Here is a 22,486-nt window from a genome sequence, read left to right as displayed (position 1 = left end):
TCAGCCAGAAGCGTAGATCTGGAATAATTCCTTGATTATAAATTGCTAAAGGCAGTATCTTTGGGGGAAACATAGTATTAAATTTACGTATCACTGTGGGTCAAGGACTGTAAGGATGATTGTGTTTTCCTTCATTAGGGAGGGTTACCACAGCTCCTTCAGGAACTAAAAACAATGAGTGATGACGGTGAATCACACTGTAAATACTTCCAGAGAGGTGCCATTCTGTGGGGAAGGTCACATATACTGGCTCAAACAGGGTTCCAGAGACTAGGAAGACAAAGAAAGATCTTTTTGACATAAATGGATGAGCTTGAACTGACACAGTGCCTTCTTTCTGATCCAGCAAATGGACAGGACCTTATGTCCAAAGGGCCACAACCCTTGCAGAAGGGATGGAAAGACATTGCCCTACTAGGGCCCCATAAGACTGATGGGTGACTCCTGGTATGTCCTGGTTTACATCTATTTTTGTGTGCGTTCTCTCTAACATTTTTACCTTAAGAATAAACGTTCTTGCTTAGAAACATTGGTGTGGTCACTTGTGAGTGCTGGTAAGACATTGTTGATAGCTCTTGGAGAGAAAGCAAAGCACAGGTTGCCTGGCCTTTACGCAGGCAGGCTTGCTGGGGATATCAGAATGTAAGGCAGGGAGCTGTGCTGCCTTAAAATCCCAATCAGGATGGACGAAAATGTGGATCTCCATCCAAGAGAGGTGATGGCTGGGAGCTGGAAAACTTAAGTGGGTGCCCTTGAAGGACCATGGAGGAGGAATAAAGGTGCACTCACCCTGAAACTTTGACAATATTATCTTTTTCTTTTAGAATATCTTTTGGGGAAAAAAATCATAAATGCTTTCATAAACAGATGAGCTAGTAAGATTTTTTTTTTTCCCCCATTTACACCTCAGTGCATTGGTTCAGCATCTGGAATTTAAAGAGTGTTAATTTGTGAGTGGCTAGAAACTTGGATGCTATTTGAACTTTGGAAGTTTTAAAACTTCATTTCTGAAGAGGGGTAATAGCCTTCTGAAGTCCAGGCACAAGGCCAGCCCAAATAAAGTCAAAGTTCCTCTCTCTAATCTAGTGAAATAATTTCCTCATATCTCTAGGAGAAGGATTTATACTATGAAACTAAACTGTGGGGCTGAGGTAATCTTCACTTCATTAATGCTTTCCCTAAAGATCAAGGCTTTGTTTACCTCACTACCTTTTGTGATACAACCACCTGCGCAAGTGAAATGAGGATGCTTGGATGGGTAGAGCTTTCTCAACCAAAACCAATTATCTGCATTCAGTAAAACGGAAACTGCCATACCAGATCAGACCAATTGTCCAACTTGTCTGGTACCAGGTGCTTCCGAGAAAGGTGCAAACCCGCTTAATGCAGGAACATGCAATAACCTGCAGAGGGGAGAAGTTTCTTTCTAATGTCAGGCTACTGATGAATGGCTTATGCCCTGAAACATGAGGGGTTTGATCTCTTGTAAACTTTTAGCTAATATACGTGCAAATAATATTCTTATTGATGTCTACCGATCCTTTTTCAAATTGTACTAAACAACAACATCTTGCAGCACTGAGAGGTTTTGTGATTCAAAAGAATCAGACCTCAGTTACATGCTTACTAAGAATGGAATCTGTATAGACAATCACTTCAAGAACCTTTAAATGTGTCTAAATAGTTCAAAATTGTTCCTTCTATTGCACATTTCCTGTCAGTTGTCTACATTTAATTCCATCTGTCTGTGTTAGTGAATTGCCTAGCTTTAACTGCTTCAGAAGTTCATAATGTTGTCCAGATTTGACTGACTTATATTTTGTCAGCCAGAAACTTTGCCACCTCACTCTTCAGTTCCTCCTATAGATCGGTAATAAACATGATCATCAGTATTGGTAGAGGCCCTTTGAGCAACCACAACATTAACCTTTCTTCTTATAGATAACTCATTTATTCCTATTTGTCATCAGCCCTTTAACCTCTCAGCTGTAACTTAGTTACCTAAATATCTCTTGTGAGGCATCTTTATCAAAGGCTATTTGAAAGTCCAAATAAGGTATTCTATTGGTTCTCTTTTATCCACTTTATCCTCCTCAAAGGATATTTGTAAACTGCAGGGTCAAGATTTTCCTTAACAGTAATTATCTAACAGTCATCCAGTATAGAAGCTGATCTTAAAAGTTTTCAGATTAAGAGGTTTTTGTCTGTATTCACTGCTCCGAAAATGGGATATAAAAAAAAACAAAAAAAACCAAAAAACCCACACATAATACGACTCCTCTCACCCTATCCTAACATTTAACTGCAACATGATTTTAGACGCTGATATTTGACAAACTGTTGAAGGTAGAGATTACTGATTTATACTACATGAAAACTTTCAAATGGTGTAAGTAATTAGTTTTTAGCTCTAGTGGTTCAATATATGATTTAAAAAATAGCTTTTACTTTCAAATAAGACGACAGATATGATAGCAATGATATTTGAAAGTCCTATATCTCAACATGTCAGGGCTAGAAATGAAAGATTTATACTATTCAAAATTCAGTAACCCAATTTTAATAATAAAAATATTTGTTTTTAACATTGGCAGAGGCAAGATATCACAAGAACCTTAATGTTGGTTTTATCTTTACCGGTCCAGGACTAAAAATAGAAAATTCTAGCCCTTGGGCCAGTGTAATTTTCCCTCTCTGGTCTTGCGAACACCTTTCATAGAGGATCTTAAAGCAGTTTCCAAACATGAAGACTCAGTCCTGTGAAAGTTATAATTGTTTTTGAGGAAGATAAACAGAAGCATAACAACTTGCCCAAGTTAACAGAGAATTGATGACACCTAGAAATACAATCCTGACTCACAGTGCCCTATTCTGACCAACATACAATAGCCCTTAGTAACAGGAATATACTGTTTATCATAGCTTACGGGAAAAATGTATACAAGAAATTAAGTGAAAGCCTTATTTCAGCATCACAAAGACTTACCATTGGATCGTATTCCCAAAGTTGATTGCCTTTTAGGTGGTGGCACTTGAGCATTGTGACTGGGCCGTTAAGTTTGGAAACATCCAAGCATAAATCATCTGTTCGAATTTCTTTGTTGGCAGTGTATGAGAAAACCTTTGTAGAAAAATAATAATGTTCATCTACTGGGTTCTACAGAGAAAACAGCAGGTTCACATACAACTTCATTTATACCAAACTTAAAAATTTCTTCAATTTTTTTTACACGATATAGAAAACTGTTTTCTTAGGAGAAAAAAAATATAAACACCATATCAATAATAGGAAAGTTTTTCAGATAAAAAACTTCCCTATTATTCCCAAATGATAAAACAGGGGAAAAAAAATGGGAAATTTTGGCAGGGTGGCAAGCAGCAATGCAGAGCTTCAAATAAAATAATAAAATAGAAAGAAGTAGATACAGAATATAGTTCCGAGTGGAGAATCACAAAAGTAAAAATGAAAACTATACACTCAACTTTCTGTCTGAATTTGCAAGAGTGACAAATCAACTAGAGAGAATCTGTAGGAAGGCAGTTCCAGGGATCCTACAGGATGTCTACAGTATATATTACTCCTGCGGGAATTCTGTGCCAAAAAATTAAAAATTCTGCACACATTTTAAAATTCTGCAGAATTCTGCATATTTTCTGTGTCAAAATAACACAATATAATCCCTTCAGTTTCAATTATTGGGTAATATATTTCAAAATACCTGTCAACAATACAGACAACAGCATAAAAGATTCCCCCAGGAATACAGAGTTAAAGAAACCCTGATGACAACCCAGTTCCAGCTGGGGGGTGCTGAAGGGGGCTCTGTGGGGCCCTCAGAGCCCAGACCTCTGAACTCCCATCCCCCCAGAGGCCAGCCATGGGGCACGCCCCTACCCCAGACACCAGCACCCTCCTCCCCCCAGAGCCCAGCCACAGGGAACCCCTCAGCCCAGATCCCAGCCATGGACACACCCAGAGCCCAGATACCAGCACCACCCACCTCCCTGGGGCACCCCCCGGCCCAGATACAACCACCACCCTCCCTGCAGAGTCCAGCCATGGGGGCACCCCCAGCCCAGAAACCAGTACTCCCAGAGCCTTTACTCCCCCTGGGGAGTCCCCCACCTGCAGAAGATCAGGCTGTCCACCTCTGGATGGAGCGACCATTTGTGTGAGATGAGAAGGTCCTGCTGAGGCGATCTGCCAGGATGTTCTTGGATCCGGACAGGTGGGCGGCTACCAGATGAATGGCATGTCACACACAAAAGTCCCAGAGGCTGAGTGCTTCCAGAAAAAAGGGCCGAAGACCAGGCTCTACCCTGCCTGTTGATGTAGTACATCGCAGCTGTATTGTCCTTTAGAACCTGCACCATCTTGTCCTTTAGGTGGGCGCAAGAACGCCTGGCAGACCAGGCGAACTGCTTTGAGCTCCCCGATGTTGATATGAAGGGCTAGACTGCTGTGTAGCCAGCGGCCCTGGGTGTTGAGGTCGCCCAGATTAGCTCCCCAGCCCAGGTCTGACGTGTCTGAAACCAGGGTAAGTGACGGAGATGGGCATCATGAAGAGATCCCCCGCAGCACTGACTCTGGATCCAGGCACCAATCCAAGGACGAGAGGACGTGGCTCAGTACCATGACCACTCGGTTCAGGGCGTGCCTGCTGGGGATATAGACTGAGGCCAGCCATGCCCACAGAGATCATAGATGAAGCTGGACACAGTTGACCACATACATTCATGTGGCCCCTCATTTGCAGGCATGTGTGGGCTGTGGTAAGGCGACAGCTCTTCACATAGGCAATCAAGTGTGACATGGCCTGGAATTGCGCTTCTGGAAGGAAGGCCCTGGCTTGAGTGGAGTTGAGAACTACTCTGGTAAACTCTTTCCGTTGAAATAGCGTTAATGTGGACTTTTCTGTGTTTATTAACAGGCCCAGATTGTTGAAGATGGATCGCACCAGGTTGAGACTCACTGGACCTGTCCTAGAGACCTGTCCTTAATGAGCCAGTCGTCGAGATACGGGAAGATCTGGACCCTCCCCCGCATCGTCTCACGTAAGCTACTACCAGCACCATGTATTTTGTGAACACCCTGGGAGCTGAAAACAGGCCAAAGGGTAACGCCATGAACTGGAAGTGACGCCCGGCCATTATGAAATGCAGGAAGCGCCTGTGGCCCAGGAACATGGAGACATGAAAGTAAGCGTCCTTAAGTCGAGAGCAGCATACCAGTCCCCTGGATCCAGGGAGGGGATGATGGAGGACAGGGAGACCATGTGAAACTTCAACTTCCTGAGAGACTTGTTGAGGCCCCGAAGGTCCAGGATGGGTCTGAGGCCCCCTTTGGCCTTCGGGATTAGGAAGTAGTGAGAGTAGAATCCTCTTACTTCCATGTCCTAAGGAACCTCCTCCACAGCCCCCAAACCCAGGAGCTTCTCTACCTCCTGAACGAGGAGAAGGGTTGCTGAATAGGGACGGGAAAAAGGGCGTGGGGAGGGGTCGGGAAGAAGGGAAGAAGCCCTGAGCCACTACGTCCAGGACCCCGTGGTCCGACATAACCCGTGACCAGGCTGAGCGGTAGGGGGAAAGGCAGTTGAGGAAAAGACTGACTAGAGCACGGATCTGGGGCACACACTCAAAACAGTCTCTTCTGGCCCCCTGGTGTTTAACAGCCCCAGGTTGGGCTGGCAAGCAGGAGGAGGAAGGGCGACGATGACTAAAACTAGCATCCCTTGTCCTTGGTAGGTCCCTGACAAGGCTGCCAGGATCTTGGTGACAGTGGTGGTTGGAAGGGCTTCCTGGCCGATTGTGGTGTGTGTAAGCCCAACGAGCAAAGAGTAGCCCTAGTGTCCTTCAACCTGTGCACCCTGGCATCTGTCTGATCTGAGAACAGATCAGCTCTGTCAAAGGGGAGGTCCTGGATCGAGGCCTACCTCTCCTGGGAGAGGCCTGCAGTCTGGAGCTAGAAACTACATAGCATGACCACCACCGATGTGACCACACTTGCCACCGAATCCACCGCGTCCCATGCCATTTGTAGGGACCATCTTGCCGCCACCATGCCCTTCTCCACCAGAGTGCCAAACTCTTGGGCTAAACCCTGAGGGAGAGAATCCTGGAACTTTTTGAGACCATCCCAGAGAATAAAATTGTACTGGCCTAGCAGGACCTGATGAATCACCACATGAAATTGCAAGCTGGAGATAGAGTAAATCTTTCTCCCAAATAAATCAAATTTCTTAGCATCTTTGTTTCTGGGAGTCGAGGAGGTGGGGACCTGCTTGTCTTTTTCATTGGCCACAGAAACAACCAGCGACATTGAGGGCGGGTGGGTATAAAAGTATTCAAAACCTTTGGCAGGCACAAAGTACTTTTTCTCGGCCCATTTTGAGGTAGGTGGGATGGAGGAGGGGGTCGAGGCCCTCCTCATGAACAGGCTGGGTGACCCAGGCAGGCGTAGAGGCTGAGAGGGCAACGAAGAGGGTGTCCTCCTGCTCCGCCATCTTTTGCACCTTGAACCCAAACTCTTGGCCACATGCCGGAGAAAGCCTTGATGCTCCCTAAAGTCATCCGGCGAGCTAGCTCTGGAAGGCCCCACAACCGCCTTGCGTGGAGACAATGAGGAAGACTGGACCACTGATGGGGGTGCTGGAATCTTGACCACCGCCGGAGAAAGAGGCTTTGGAGCGGGCACAAGTTTCTCTGCCCTGACCTCAGAGTGGGCTTCCACCTGATGTTCCATTGAGTCTTAATGGCAGGTCTGCCCTCTTGGGGAGCCTTTGCCGGGTTCTGTGGCACTGGGACCGTCATTGGAGCAGATGGAGACCCGTGTTCTCTCTGAGCCATGGAAGCCTGGAATGACGAAGGTGCAGGCAGGAGTGTGGGTCCCATAATGCTCCCAAGAGTCGGTGGTGGACCTTTAAGGGGGCTGGGCACCCCAGTCGGGAAGGCATGATTGTGTGGTTTTGGTGAAGTCTGGTGGGCAGGCCCGGGTCGCTTGATAGATGACTCCTGGGCCTTCTTGCTTGGTGCTGGAGAGCGGTTCGTGGTCTTCTTCTTTTGCATCGGCAATGGCAAACGGAGCCAGAAGGAGTCGGGTGCTGGCAGTGGCATGACCTGACTGGATGGCTCGGAAGCCAGGCGGAGGGCGGACTCCATCAGAAGAGCCCTGAGGCGGATGTCCTTCTGAGTGTGGGGCTGAAAGTTTTGCAGATCTGACACCACTCCTCGTGTGACTCCCTCAGGCACTTAAGGCAGCTGCTGTGGGGATCACTCACAGATATAGGTTTGCTGCAGTCTGAGCAGGGCTTGAACCCGGGAGACCGAGGCATGCCCCACCTGGAGCAAAGTCCTGCTAGGACCCTAACTACTATCCAACGCTTAACAACTACTTAAGCAATACTTAAGACTAGCAAAGTGAACTATATACAACGGCCTTAAGGCACAAAGTTCAGAATGGCAGACAATCGCTAGCTCTTGCTAAGCAAGAAAGGTGCTCCGACTGACTACCATGGGAAGTAAGAAGGAACTGAGAAGGCAGGGTGTAGGGCTGGCGGTGCCTAATATACTACAGTATGAGCGCAGCACTCCAGAGGGCGCCATAGCCAGCCCTACGGGTATCACTAAGGCAAAAATCTTAGGCGGCTGCGCACACGGGCACACACACACCTAGAATGGAATCGACATGAGCAAGCACTCGAACAAACCAAGCAACCTTTTTAGGTACTCTTAACTCATCTTGCAGGCCCACGTCTCTCATTAGGGTTTTTTAAACAGCACATTGTCTGTACAGTTAATTATTGAAAGTGCTGGAAATTATGTGTAGACAGATGAGCAATGTCTGAAATAATTTAAAGTTGTAAAATATCTTGTCACCTGATTTCCACCCATTCCATGACAGTTAAATATTCCAACTTTTTCATTTTCCTTTCTTGCCATGTTATCCAGGCATTGATTTGTCTCCACATTTCTTATCTGGAGAAGAAATAAAGCATAACATACATCAAGACAGGTTTTTATTAATAGTTATGGGGCGGGGGGGGGGACAATCAACCCACAGAGGATACCACTGGCATTGGATTCATAAATAGCAATGAACAAATCTTCTAAAAACTTGGAGTTACAGCTGAGCATAAGCGTCCCACGGTCCAAAAATTATTCTAACGTATTAAGATCAGGCTCTCATGAGCTTTCTAGAATTTCCTGGTTTCAGACAAACTAGATATCTATGAAATAATACGAGTCTGGTTTCAGAGCTTCTAATGCTAACTTGGAACCAGTCAAATCATAGGCACATAAAAAACAAAAATACACTTTTATCCACAAAAGATTCAGGTTTGATTTGAGATTTATAGGAAGGTTTTTCCATACTGCTTTGAAAATGTAAAGCACCATGATGTAAAAAAAAAAAGTTGTACATTACTTGGGCTAGTTATTTTATCTAAACCAGTTTAGCCAATTGTATTTATAAAAGTCATACTCCACTTGCTTCCTTCAGCTGAACATAAAATATGAATATTTTAGAAACAAGTCATTCTATCTTACCAACAGATGCTCCCAGTTGAGTTTCCCCTTCCCCCCAATGAACTACTAAAATTTAATACAATAGAGGATGGAAACACAAAAAGACTAAAATGAAAAATGTAATACCAGCAGATTTTACAGCACTGAGGAATAAAAATATAGTTATTCTCGCAGTTATCTTTATAAAAATGTTCTTTTCAGGATGAACTTTCTCACTTAGTCCCAAATAATACCAGGTGCCTATTTCTGGAAAATCTGTATAGCTGTTCAGCCAAATGTGATATGAGATCACAGGGAAGACCGACAAACAAAACCTCTTTGCACTCCATTTTTCTGTTTTTTGGTGTTCACAAGTCTCAAAAATAGCCTCATTTTATATTTATATTAAATGTATATAGCGAGCCTTCAATTAAGATTAGTCACTCTGTAGGTGTAAAATATTTAGTTTACATAAAATCAGAAACAAAAGTTTGAAATTAACTGACAACAAATGCAACAGGAACGTGAAATATTGTGCATCTCTCGTGACACACTCAGCCCCCACTAGAGTCTCACATATGCAACAGAAATCCTCCTGCAGTTACTCCTCTGAGGCAAGTAGCCTGCCTCTGTTCCAGCAGCCAACAAGGATGGCTCTGGTGCAGGACAAAATGTGAGAAGAAAGCACACCAGGCACACTCACCCACACAGCTTTCCTAACAATCCACCCCAGGCATGTCACCATACACACCCAACTGCTCCTGAAACAGCATCTCCTTCAGCAGTTTCCTCCACTAGCCTTGAGAGGGTGGAGGGTGGCATATGTTTGGGGGGAGGGAGATGCCCTGCTTCTAAGGACTGGGAGGGGTGATCAGCTCCTGCCTCCCATTCACTTCCCAGTGGTTCTGGGGGAAATAAGAATCTCACTGTCCATGCAGTACTACTGCTCCAGCATGGGAAGTCAGTGCCTAATCTCTGACTGTAACTGTAAGCACGCTGGAAAGACACCTAGACCTAGATCATCGTGGTTAATTCAACAAAAAAACTCTACTCAAGTGTGCACGAGCAGTCAAAAATTCAAACTACGTATGAGACTGTATAAAAGATGGAAAAAAAAATCAAATGTACATTCTCTGTATACTATGTTTAGTTCTGGTTACTCTACCTCAAAAGGGACATAGGCGAAATACAGGGATTCAGAGATAACCTACAAAAATTAGGGGCATAAAAGATACCCCCCTAGATAAAAGAGGTTTGTCTGTTTAGTTTAGAGAGGAAATAAGAGGTATACAAAACCATGGTTGGCACTACAGAAGGTGAACTGGGATGTCCTATATGCCTTTTGTCTCATAGTATAAAAACAAGGAGATATTCAATGAAATTGAAAGATGTAACTTTTAAAATTGAAACGGAAATACATATTTGTAATGCATAATTAGCCATGGGATTTGGTCACTAGATACAATAGAAGCCAAGAGCTTAGTAAATTTTTAAAAAGGGGGTTAGATACTTGTATAGATAAAATGATCACAATATTCTCATTGCATAGGATGAAAATATTTCTTTTTCAAAGAAAGGATGTAAATTATTATGCACCAGAGGCTAAAGCACTACTTGTTTATAGGTGTTCAGAGGAAACTCCACCTTACCTATGGCAAGTTACTCCTTAATTGTCCACTCCAAGGTTTCTTGCACTTTCCTTGGAAGTGTCCGGAACTGGTCACACTCAGACAGAAGAGTGGGTTAGATGAACCACTGATCTGAGCTGGTATGACCATTCCTGCATTTCTACACAGGTCTAACAAATATTTCTTATTCTTTCACTGTTGTAACCATTGTCACGCTGCATTAAAAAAAAAAGGTTACTAACCTTTCATAACTATCCATCTTTGAGAGGTGTTAATCATCTCCATTCCATGTTAGGTGCATGCATGCCATATGCACCATTGTCAGAGATTTTTCCCTCAGTGGTATCTGTTGGGCCAGCTCTAGCACCCTCTGGAGCCGTGTGCTTATGTGCAGCATCCCTTTCGGTTCCTTCTTGCTGGTTAACTCCAACAGTGCGGTAGGAAGGTGGGTCATGGAATGGACATGAGCAACACATCTCAAAAAACAACCACTATGAAAGGTTAGCAACCATTACTTTTTCTTCAAGTGCTTGCTCATGTCCATTCCATGTTAGGTTACTCACAAGCAGTACCCCAGGAGGTGGGCTCAGAGTTCATGGACATGCTGACTGCAACACTTCTCTTCCAAAACTGGCATCTCGGGTCTGTTGAGTGATGGTACAGTGGGATGCAACGGTATGCACCGATGACCAGGTCGTGGATCTGATTGGGAGGAACACTGCTGATGTGGCTTCGGATCTTGTGGAATGAGCAGTTTAAAATCGCTGGAGGCAGAAACTTTACCTCTTCGTAGTAAGCCCGGACACAGGAGGTTAATCCAGGACAAGATCCTCTGGGCTAACACATGTAGTCCTATTATCCTCTCCGCTATTGCCACAAAGAGCTATGTTGATTGTGGAAAGATTTACTCCTCTCAATATAAGAGGCAGGGGAACGCCTAGGAATCCAACGAGTGAAGCTGTCGTTCCTCAGAGTTCCTGTGAGATTTCAGAAAGACAACTGGCAGGAAAACGTCCTGATTGTTATGGAATTGTGATACCGCTTTCGGCAGGAAGGCTGAATTGGGGCACAGTTGGATCTTGTCCTTGAAAAAACACCACGTAGGCCGGTTCTGACATAAGGGCCTTGATTTCAGAGACCCTTTTGGCCCAGGTGATCACCACTGGAAGGAGACGTTCCAAGATAGAAATGGCAGGGGGCATGAAGCTAACAGATCAAAGGGGGGGACCCATGAGCTGTGACAGAACCAGGTTTAAGTCCCATCGGGGGGGTTGGCTTGCCACCTTGAGAATATAACCCCTCCAGCCCCTTGAGAAAGCAAACGTATCTCGTGGGAAAACACTGACCTGCTGTTCACTGTGGATGGAAGGCTCAGATGGCTACTAAGTTCACTTTAACAGATGAGAGGGCCAGGCCCTGCTGTTTTAAGTGAAGCAGTCAGTCAAGATAGACTGAAGGGAAGATCAAGATGCAGAGAGCACACATTCAGAAGCCCAAGATAAATGCTTCCATTTGGCCAAGTAGGTAGCCCTGGTAGAAGGCTTCCTACTGCCTAACAAGATCTGCCGAAACTGTTCTGAGTTGTCTTGTTCTTCAGGGTTCAGCCATACAGCATCCATGCAGGCAGATGCAAGGAGGCAAGGTTTGGATGAAGCAACCAGCCATGATCTTGTGAAATTAGGTCTGGGCAAAATGGGAGCAAGAGTGGAGTTACCACAGAGATCTAGCAGCTTGCTGAACCAACGCAGTTGCGGATGTGCTGGGGCTATCAGAATAACTCATGACTTGTCTCGTTTAATCTTTAGGAGGGCCACATGAGCCAAGGGGTTTGGGGGATCGGCGTGAAGTAGGCAGTCTGCCCACAGGAGTAGAAAAGCATCAGAGAGGGAGCCCAGGCTGTGTCCACAGATAACAGAACTGATAGTACTTCCTGTTCTGCAGGTCCACCTGGAGAGGCCCCCACCTTTGGAAGATTAATCTGGTGACCTCCGGGTAAGGGACCACTCATAGTGAGAGAAAAAGCATCTGCTGAGATGATCTGCCAGCACATTCCAGGCTCCCACAAGATGTGAGGCCTCGGGATGAATGGAGTGCTCCGTGCAAGTTCCACAGATGGATGGCTTTCTGGCATAAGGTCGAAGATTGAGCCCCTCCCTGTTTGTTCATGTAAAACAGGGCCGCAGTATTATCTGTCAGGACTTGCACCACCTCAACTGAGGTCTGGGGAAGGAACACTTGGCATGCTAAGCGTACTGCCTTGAGTTCCCTGACGTTTATGTGCAGGGAGAGTTCTCGGGACCAGAGGCCGAGGTAGACTCCACACCCTATGTCTGACGTGCCCGAGACTAAGGCTACCGATGATTGAGGGGTAACAAAGGACACACCCATCAGAACCATTCGCGGATCTTTTCACCAGTCCAAGAGGCAAGGATGGAGGTGGTGGGGAGGGGAGGAGAAATGTGAGCAGTGCATCTAGGTGGTGTCTACTTGGGGAGAAAACTGATGCTAGCCACATCTGGAGGGGCCTGAGGCACAACCTTGTGTGCTGAACCACATAAGTACATGCCACCATGTGCCCCAGTAGTTTGAGGTAAACCTGAGCTGTCGTAACTGGGTGGACTATGACACTGGATATCAGGTCCGACATGGTCTGGAATCAGGCCTCCAGCTGGAAGACCCTGGCTTAAGTTGAGTCAAGCACTGTCCCAATAAACTCTATTCTCTGAACTGTGACAAGAGTTGACTTTGCTTCTTTATCAGCAGGCCCAGCACTCGGAAGGTGGCTCAGACCATGCTGATGCTGTTCTGTACTTGAGTCTGCGACCAACCTTTGATCAGCTAGTTGTCAAGGTATGGGTAGACTTGTACACCTCACTGCCTGAAGAAGGCTGCTGCAACCTGCAATCATACACTTTGTGAAAACCTAAGGGGCTGCCAATAGGTCAAAGGGGCAAGCCGTGAACTGGTAGTGGTGCTTACCCACTATAAACCTGAGAAATCATCTGTGGCCACAGAAGAGAGAGATGTGGAAGTAAGTATCCTTTAAGTGGAGGGTAAAGCACCAGTCTCCTGGATCCAGGGAGGGAACGATGGAGGCTATGGAGACCATGCGGAACTTGTTTCTTGAGATATCTGTTGAGGTGATGCAGATCCACGGTGGGCAGGAGTCCCCCTTTGGACTTTGAGATTATGATATACCAGGAGTAAAACCCCTTCCCTCTCACATTTTGAGGAACATCTTCCACAGCCTCCCTATCTAGAAAGGATTGCACCTCGTGGATGACGAGTTGCCCGTGAGACGTGTCCCTGAAGATGGGAGGGAGGAGTGGATAAAAACTGAAGGGTATATTCGACTGACACTGTACTCAGCACTTAACAGTTTGATGTTATGTATGACCATGCTGGACTAAGAGTGACAGACAGTCCAAAACCAAGAGGGGGTGGATCTGAAACAGAATGGTATAACACCCTCGGACACACCTTCATAAAGCTTGCCTGGGCCTACCGGAGCATCTCTGAAACCCTGACTGGGAAGCTAAGGTGGACAGGAGAGGTTTGTGCTGTTTGTAACCTCTCCCTCTTCTTTTGTACAACTCCTCTCTTGGAGGCCCCGAGACCTGAGGGGTTGCTGGGGCCTGAAGTGCTTCCTGAAAGATGACCAGGTGTAAAGGTCTAAGGAATGAGTAGCAGCCTTTGAGTCCTTCAGGTCATGTAGTCTTGTGTCTGTCTGCTCTGAGAAAAGAGAGGAGCCTTTGAAGGAGACTTCCTGGACAGACTGTTGGACCCTCGTGCGGAAGGCTGGAAGACTGGAGCCCAGAACAATGCCTTATGGTGACAGCGGAGGCCACTGTCCTGGCTGCAAAGTCAGCAGCATCCAGAGTCACCTGGAGAGAAGTACTGGCCCCATTCTTACCCTCCTCCAAGAGGGCTGTGAACTCCTGACTTGAATCTTGGGGTAGAGAATCTTTAAATTTAGACAAGGAGTCCCACAGATTAAAATCTTATCTCCCCTACAAAGCTTGCTGGTTGGAGATATGTAGCTGATGGCTGCCAGTCGAATAAATCTTTCTTCTGAAAAAGGTCTAGTCTCTTGGGGTCTTTATGATTGGGGTAGTGCTCAACTGTCCCTGCCTGTCCTGTTAATTTGCTGCAAACAGCACCAGGGACCCTCAGAGATGCACGTATGTGCGTGTAGAGGTATTCAAACCTGCTCAGTGGCACACAGTACTACTTCTCTGCCCTCCCACCTGGGTGGGAGGAAGGGAAGATAAGGAGTTTGCCACAGGGCCTTGACCGGTCTCATCACCTCATCACTGATGGGCAAAGCCCCTTGCAGGGAGCTGCCGAAGCCAGGATATCTATCAGACTGTGCAATGTTTTTTTTTAACTCCACAATCTCTAGGCCCAGGTTTGCAATGACCCACTTCAGAAAGTCCTGAGGGGCCTTGAAGTCATCCTGCTGAAGCAGGTTACTGGGATCTGCAACAGCCTCGTTTGGGGAAGACGAGGAGGTGGCTTGCAGCGGGAGGAGGGGCTCTTTCCGCTTCCTCCTCTATGTCCATCAGAGCCGTCTCCTGGATGTTGGTACTGGGATCGGTGCCAAAGTCGAGAGTCGGTGCCAAGTGGGAAGGAGCGGTAGTGTGTTCCTTGGAACACTTGAGTAGGAAGGAGGACCTCGCACCAGGGAAACCCCCCAGGGATTCCAGTATGGCCACTGCATTGGCCAGGTGCCGGCACAGGGATGTATACCAAAGTCTGGTGGTGCATAAGCTGGGTACAGGTGCTGGGCTTTAGGTGCTATTTAAGATTCCCCTTCAGACTCTGAAGAGAAGTCTTCTTTCAGAGACCACGACAGAGCAGCACCCACTTCTGCCTCCACGTGGAACCAGGGTTCCAGGGACCAGCCATCAGGACACTGGGATCATGGAAGGCTTTCCGCTCGAGGATGCCAAGGGCTGGTGCCAGGAAGGAGTCCACTGCTTCTTGTTCCCTCCTTCTGGTCACCAGAGCTGTCAGGTGTCCCCTTGGAGTTGGTGGGACGGGCAGAGAAAGGCCCTTTGATGCTTGGAAAACCTCCGGGGTCAATGGAACCGTCAGACCACTGGCACCACGGTGGCTTCCGGGTGTCGGTAGAGGGTCCCCCTCCAGACTCAATACTCTAGGCGGGATCGACAGTGCCATCACTGGCCTGTGAGAGGATGAGTGACCTGGTGCGGGTCTCTCTGCTGTCTTCTCTCTCTTCTTGTCTCTCTTCTGCACTGGTGAGCACCCTCTTGGTGTGCTGCTTCTTATATTTCTTCCTTGGCACCAGAGACGGTGAATAGTGCCAGGGGAAACTTCACACCAACGGAGCAACTTGGCGTTAAGACTCATCTGAGGGAGGCTTCCATGAGGATAGCCTTCAGCCTAACGTGTCTGCCCTTTTTAGTGTGGGGTTGGAAGTCTTGGGAGAACTAGCACTTGTCCCTCATGTGAGTTTCCACCTGATACTTCAAGTAGCTGGAGTGCGGGTCACTCGCTGGCATAGGTTTGCCACCAGAGGCACAAGGCTTGAAGCCTGAAGCCCCTGGGGTGAAGAAGTCCCTCGACGATAGGAACTATTTACACCACTATATACACTAACACTAATTATAAGAACTATATACACTAAACTGATAACCACAAATGAAGAAGAGTCCAAAACCACTAGGAAGAAAGCCTTGACATAGCAAGAATGGTCGTTCCAGCAACCGTCACAGGCAGAAAGAAGGAACTGAAAGGGCGTGAGGCTGGCAGTGCCCCTTAGGCTGATGCATAAGTGCATGTCTCCAGTGTACGTTAGAGCCAGCCCAACGAATACCACTGATGCTAAAATCTCCAGAAACAGCGCACGCAGTGCGCACACACCTAACATGGAATGGACATGAGAAAAGCAGTTTAAGAACTCCTTTCTTCATGCTTTGTTATTTGTAATCCCTTGATGTTTTATGTCTAATGCAACTATGGGCTTGTCTACTCTGCAGATGAGTGCACGCCAGCTGGCATGTAATGGGCACCAATGTGTCATGCACTGTCTGTGTAGATCCTGATGGCACTCACTAAAAGTTTTAGTGTGTGCCATCAGGATCCACACAGACAGAATGAGACACACGGGGGTGCACCAGAATTTACATCTTAGCTGGTGCACACTTGTGTGCCATTTACACAAGCACTAAGCTCCTTGTTAGTTTTAACTGTTTGTAAAGCACCATGCACATCAATGAAACTGAATACATAAAATATGCACTAATGTCTAAAATATTTTCTAAAAAGCCTTTCCATGCTAATTTAGTACTGCTGTAAATATGGACAAGAAATCCCAACCTTTGACATTGCGGGTCAACTGCTTGGTAATACTTCACCAAACCATTCAAGTCAAATATACCATTTTACAGATGAAAGACATGGAGCTGTGAGATATTGCACTTTGGTGCTGGAGACACTGACTTCAGCTTTACTATTCAAATGAGATTTCAAAAACTGGATGTTATGCTGCGATATCCCTTACAAAAAGGAAAATTAAAAGTACATAATTAAAAATAATCCTTACCTCCCCCAAAGAGAAATAATGGCGTGGAATTTGGGAATCGGGATACACATTCTCCAAGTACCAAGAGAAAGGCTTGCATTGCAGCTTATGTCTTAGCCCAAGGCGTGACGATATGTCTCCATAATCTACCTTTGTAACTCCTGTAGAGAAAAATGCTTTATTTCAAACAGCGGTTGCTAGTGAATTTTAAACTGTTGAATTTTAATAGGATAATACAAATGTGATCAATACATGTTACATGCTTCAAATATACTCTGTCCGTAACAAGCCAGCTAAATACATCTCTATGGCAAAGGCAGACAGGAATTTTTTAATATAGTGTACTTTTTTGAATTTTGTTCTTGTTCTCCTGGAGGAAAAGTCATACAGTGGAGACTACTGCTTGTGCCTTTTTTTCTCAGTACAGGAAAGGCTAAGCCACTGAATCTGTATTACATGTGGCAATCAATTCCTTATTGGCATCTGATGGAACAATTTACATGCAAATCACTGTCTGAACTAACAGGGAAGAAAAAGATGAAACCTTTAATCATTATCACCATAACTTGCACGATAATTCTTACATAAATATATCTGGGTCTTTCTATGTTGAATGCAGAATTCCACTTTTAATGAAGCTCTGTTGGCCAGGCTATAAATTTGGGACCACATACTACATTCTCCATCCACAGTACAACTCTCACTTGTGTCTATGGGAGGTCTGCATGAAGAACTAGGGTAGAATATAGACTTTATAACTAACCTTTTAGTTATTTGTTCAGTACCTTATTGTTGCATTCATCATCCCTAGATAGGAAAAAGTCTCCTAACTTTTAGGACTGCCATTATTTCTACCCTCTTTCCCTCCCTCCCCCCATTTCCTGGTCTTTGTATTTTTCTCTCTCAGATACTTCCCTTCCTTTAGAAACCTTCTCACATGTGCACTTGAAATCTCAGTCCTTCCCATCCCATTTGCTAAAAGGACAGCAATTAAATAGTTAATGCTGGCATTTAAAATATAATTAGGCACTGAAGTTAATACCTCAATGAGATTAATGGGAAAAGGAGTTTGCAACTCTCACAAACTGCAACAATTTACATTCAAACTGTTCATAGTTTCACTCATCCTCAACAGCATACAGGCTAAAAATGTACATTTTAAAAAACAAATGAAAACTTTGATTTCTATACTAGCTAAATATGCCATATGGACCACATAAATACATCAAGTGGACCAGGTCCGGCCTACAGATTGGGAATCTGACAATTTTGTTTTATGAAGACAGCATTTTCTTATAAAAGTAAGAAAAATGTACTTTTTTGTAATTCATGTTCTTCAAAGATAATTATAATAGAAGAACCACCACCACTGGCATTCCTGTTCTTGTGTGACCGAGGTTGGAATATTTCAGAGCTAGCATACTTAAACTAACTCACCAGAAAGAGCTGCATAGCAGCTTATAGCAGTGAGTGATCATTATATTGTAGCTGAATGAAGATTCACAAAAGTTTAAACATGAAAAAATATTCCCCAACTTGAAAGGGGGTGGAGGAGTATAGCTATATATTCTGAGAACAAAAAATATGGATCAATAATTTTCTCCCCTACAAAAGATTACTAAGAGCTTGTGCTCACCCAAAATGTACAGAAGGGTTGTACCAAGATGGGAGTAAAGATGTGGGGATAAATATTTGTGGTAAGCTTGCCTGGTGTACCGTAAGTACTGTCTTGTTCTCAGTTTGCTGGGATGGAATGAGGAAACTATCACACCTCACACCAGCATAAAACTCCAAAACACTTGCAAGGAACCAGAAAGAGCTTTTTTTAAGCAACTTCAATATTTTTTCTTAAATCAAGGGGGGGAAATAAAAGGAAAGGCTTCCTTGATGAACAAGTATGACATAAAACATAGCTGAAGTATGGAGTTCCTCACCTTTCGGTTAGAAAAAAGTAGCTGATGGATTAAGCATTTACTTGTCATTATGCCTCAAGACAAAGGAAGGAGTCTCTTGTAACTTTGGAGTATTCTAAATTCATTCATGCACAGAATCTGTTATACTGACCTTTGGAAAAATGCTATTACAACTCTGTCACATTACTAAATGACAATAAGAATTCAAGTCATAACTATGAAGAAAAAAACCTCAAAAATCACATTCAGTGGTGTACAACTGTGATATTTATCCAGGTGGTTTTAAATATCCACCACCTGATTCAGAGAAAGAAATGTCCCTTCTTCCTTCAAACATGCAACAGTCTGATCAACACTGAAGAAACCCACTCTGGAGATTTCAGGCATAGCCAATCATCACCCAGTGTCAAACCTGTAATTCCTGAGTAAACTCATACAGAAGCTAACCAAAAGCAGACTACCCACTCATCTAACTGAGGGCAACACCCTAAACACTGCACAATCAGGATCTAGGTCAAAACATGGGAAAAAATGGTTACTAACCTGTTCTGTCACTGCTGTTCTTTCAGATGTTACATATGTCCATTCCACTTCAGGTCTGCACAACCCCAGTGTTGGAGATTTTTCCCTTAGCGGTACCCGTCGGGGCATTACATTTGCGTTCTCTGCTGTCTTGTGGTACCAAGGTAATCTCGGCACATTGGTATAAAGGACAGAATCATCCCAGACCCACCAGACAGACATTAATAATGAGAAGGAGGGTGGGTCATGGAATGGGCCTGAAGCCTCCTTTTGCCTTTGGAACCAGGAAGCAGTGTGAACAGAAACCCTACCCTCACTGAAGAGAGGTAGCCTCTGCTATAGCTCCCAAATGGAGAAGAGACTGTACTTCATGGAAGAGGACAGAGGAAGTTGGATAACCTACTGGAAAAAATAGGGGATGGAAAAACTGGTATGTCCTTGACAAGGCAGGCAAACAGACTTGGATTTCCAGTCTGTCTTGAATAACCCACCAAAGAAGAAAACTGAGGAGGAGATGCTCTTCTCCTGGGGCTTCTTCCTCATTTGCTAGAGTGGTCAGGTTGCCTTGGTGGGAAAGACAGGCATCTCAGCAGAGACTGAGGGAGGAATTGCTTTGTTTAAGGGAAAGGAGCATAAATTCCTAATGATTTTAATATGGTCTTTGAATCTTTGAGACCGTAGAGCATCTCATCCATTTTGTACAAGAGAGTGTAGAACCACTGAAATGGAGGATCCTGGATCGTCTGCTGGACCTCTACTGTAGGAAACCAGCAGACTGATATCAAACATCTGCACACAGACACGGCAGATGCCATGACTCTGGATGCTGAATCTGCTGCATTCAAGGATGTTCGCAGAGAGATCCGAGCCATCAGACTGCCTTCATCTAAAACTGCCCAGAACGCCTGTTTGGCATCCTCTGCCAACTTGTCTGAGAACTTAAGCATATTGGCCCACAGTGAGAAGTTGTATCCAGCCTTGAGAAGGGACAGGGTACTGTGTCTTGGTTCTCCTAGCTCTTGAAGGCAGAGAGGATATTTGCCATAATGATTTCACAGGCTCTAAGATGGCACCACTGATATGTAGAGCCACTCTAGAAGGCCCTGCCAAACCCACAATGCCTATCAGCTTGTGAGAACCCTCCTGGCCATCTCAATGGGAATATAAATAGAGGCAGCTACTTTCTTTAAGATCTTGATAAGCCCTGTAGTCATCCTTGAACAGGTGAGGAATCCCAGGGAACCACAGTTTCATCAGGTGATAAGGAGGAAGAATGCAAAGAAGGTTGAGGCTGATCCTCCGATAGTACAGTAGGTGGAAGTTCTGAAGCCTGAGTCAGGCCTTGAAAGTCTTGCTCAGTACATCTGCCAGGACAAAGGTTCCCAAACTATTCTTATTACATACCCCCTTCCATATTTACCAGCTGCCCATGTACCTCTACCCTTCTTATCACTGATACTTTGTGTGTATATCTGTATTTAGGCATCTGTCCATATTTCACTGTTACATACAGATATAGTTACAATGTGACATATACAACCAGAAAAAACCCTACATTTTGAGCTCAGTTAGCCTGGACAGTTGTTGAGCAACTAAACCCGTGATGTATGGAGACTGGAGGTGAGGGCACCATATGTCAATATGAATATCTGTGTTCTCATTGGTATATCTTGAAGTAAATTAACTACACTATTTCATATAATAAATTCCCAGAGTTTTAAAGCTTCATCTGAGCCTATTGTGAAAATGCAATAAATAAAATAATAAAATCCACCTTTACACAATTTTTCCCATGTACCCCCCGCCCCCGAGATGTCTTGCATACCCCCAGGGGTACACATGACAGAGTTTGGGAACCCCTGTGCTAGGAGATCTGAAAGGTTGAGGAATTGGGAGGCATGTCCCACAGTTTTCAGTAAGGTCATGGGTATGGCACAGGACCCCAGCCACAACTACTCCAATGGTCCCTGTCTCTAGAAATCTGGTGGGTACTGATAATGGAATTCCCATGATAAAGGCAAAGGACATTGTTATCGTCTACCCCACGAGCAAGAGGCATAATACTCTACCTCAGACCCAGAATCGCCTGATCATGGTGGTGTTGTGCCAAGGTCCAGGGGTGTTGTTCTGGAGACATAAGCAGCAGGGACAGCATGATGGGTTCAACCCTGGACTGGATCAGTCAAGAAAGCACTGGATTCTCTGAAGATCTAGTGCCCCATGGTACCAAGGGCTGATCATGACTCTGATGTAAATAAGTAGCCGGGGCTTGAGGATCCACCGGAACCCAGCTGGCTTGTCTCATGGGCCATTGGAGAGTCCAGCACAGAGATATTTCTGGTGCTGTTGTTGCGCCAAAATAGTTGGCTCCATATTGGGCATCTCAACGACCCAGCTGCCAGAGTTGACAACCTCTGATAAGAACAGGTTGGTACCAGGGAGTATCTTGTTCCAGAGGATGCTTTACCTTGTCCTCCTGACTGTTTATTGGGGGATGGTACTGGTGGACCCTGATTTTCAAGCAGAGGTTGGTTTTGGCTCCTTCAATGAATAATGATCTGACTTTTTTGTGCTTCTTTCTCAGCACTGGAGAAGGAGATTGGTGCTGACTTTCAGAAGGGTGGTCTTCATTAATGACAAAGTATCCAGTGCCCACCCTAATATGGAAGATTCATGGGGTGGTCATGGTGACCCTCATGAGCGCGTGATGCAGTCTCATCTTTCTGTCCTCTCTGTCCACGGTTTCAACTCCTTGCAAGTCTGGCAGTGATCTGGAATGTGACACTCCTGAGGCACTTCAGGCAGGTGGAATGAGGTCATTCGCTGGGGTAGATCTCTTGTAGTTGGCACAAGGCTTAAAACCCAGAGACCGATGCATATTCTGCTACGCTGCAAGTAAGAGGGAACTGATGGTCCAAGAAAATAAAGAAAACCTACACTAATACTAATGAATACCACTAATTAACTGAATCAACTGAAGAACTGAAATTGCTTTAGTGGCAGTGGATGATCGCCTCCTGTCAATGGATAGAGGACAAATATCCATTCTCATCTTCTTAGACCTCTGTGCAGCATTTGATATTAATGACCATGACACATCGCTGTCTCACCTAAGAGAGGTGACAGGAGTCCAGGGCAATGAGCTAAAATAGCATGAGTCCTTCTAGGAGGGATAAACCTTAAGCGCAGCGATGGGAAATTGCAACCTCCACCATTAGTCCCCTCACTTGCAGGGTTCCAGAAGGATCAATTTTCGCACTCCAGTATTTTTCCAACTACATGCAACCACTAGGTGAGCTGGTTAGACAACATGGACTCAAATGCCAGCAATATGCAGATGGCCCACAGCTCTACCTATCCATCACCATGTAACG

The 22,486-nt window shown here is 45.2% G+C and overlaps 1 protein-coding gene across 6 annotated transcripts in view; it reads right to left on the bottom strand.

Moving 5' to 3' along the window:
* Positions 1-22,486, bottom strand: part of GALNT1 (polypeptide N-acetylgalactosaminyltransferase 1) — a 200,778-nt gene that overhangs the window by 20,037 nt on the left and 158,255 nt on the right. For all 6 annotated transcript variants that reach the window (XM_084618227.1, XM_084618223.1, XM_084618226.1 and 3 more), the window contains 3 exons: positions 16,699-16,838; positions 7,876-7,974; positions 2,987-3,121 (listed from right to left, as the gene is read on the bottom strand). In XM_084618227.1, coding sequence (XP_084474353.1) covers positions 2,987-3,121; positions 7,876-7,974; positions 16,699-16,838 — 374 coding nt within the window. The remainder of the gene's footprint in view (positions 1-2,986; positions 3,122-7,875; positions 7,975-16,698; positions 16,839-22,486) is intronic.

Source organism: Lepidochelys olivacea (genome assembly GCF_965140295.1).
Source record: "Lepidochelys olivacea isolate rLepOli2 genome assembly, chromosome: 2".
Taxonomy (NCBI): domain Eukaryota; kingdom Metazoa; phylum Chordata; order Testudines; family Cheloniidae; genus Lepidochelys; species Lepidochelys olivacea.
The sequence above is the reverse complement of the archived record's forward strand: the minus strand, read 5'-3'. Positions and strand labels throughout refer to the sequence as shown.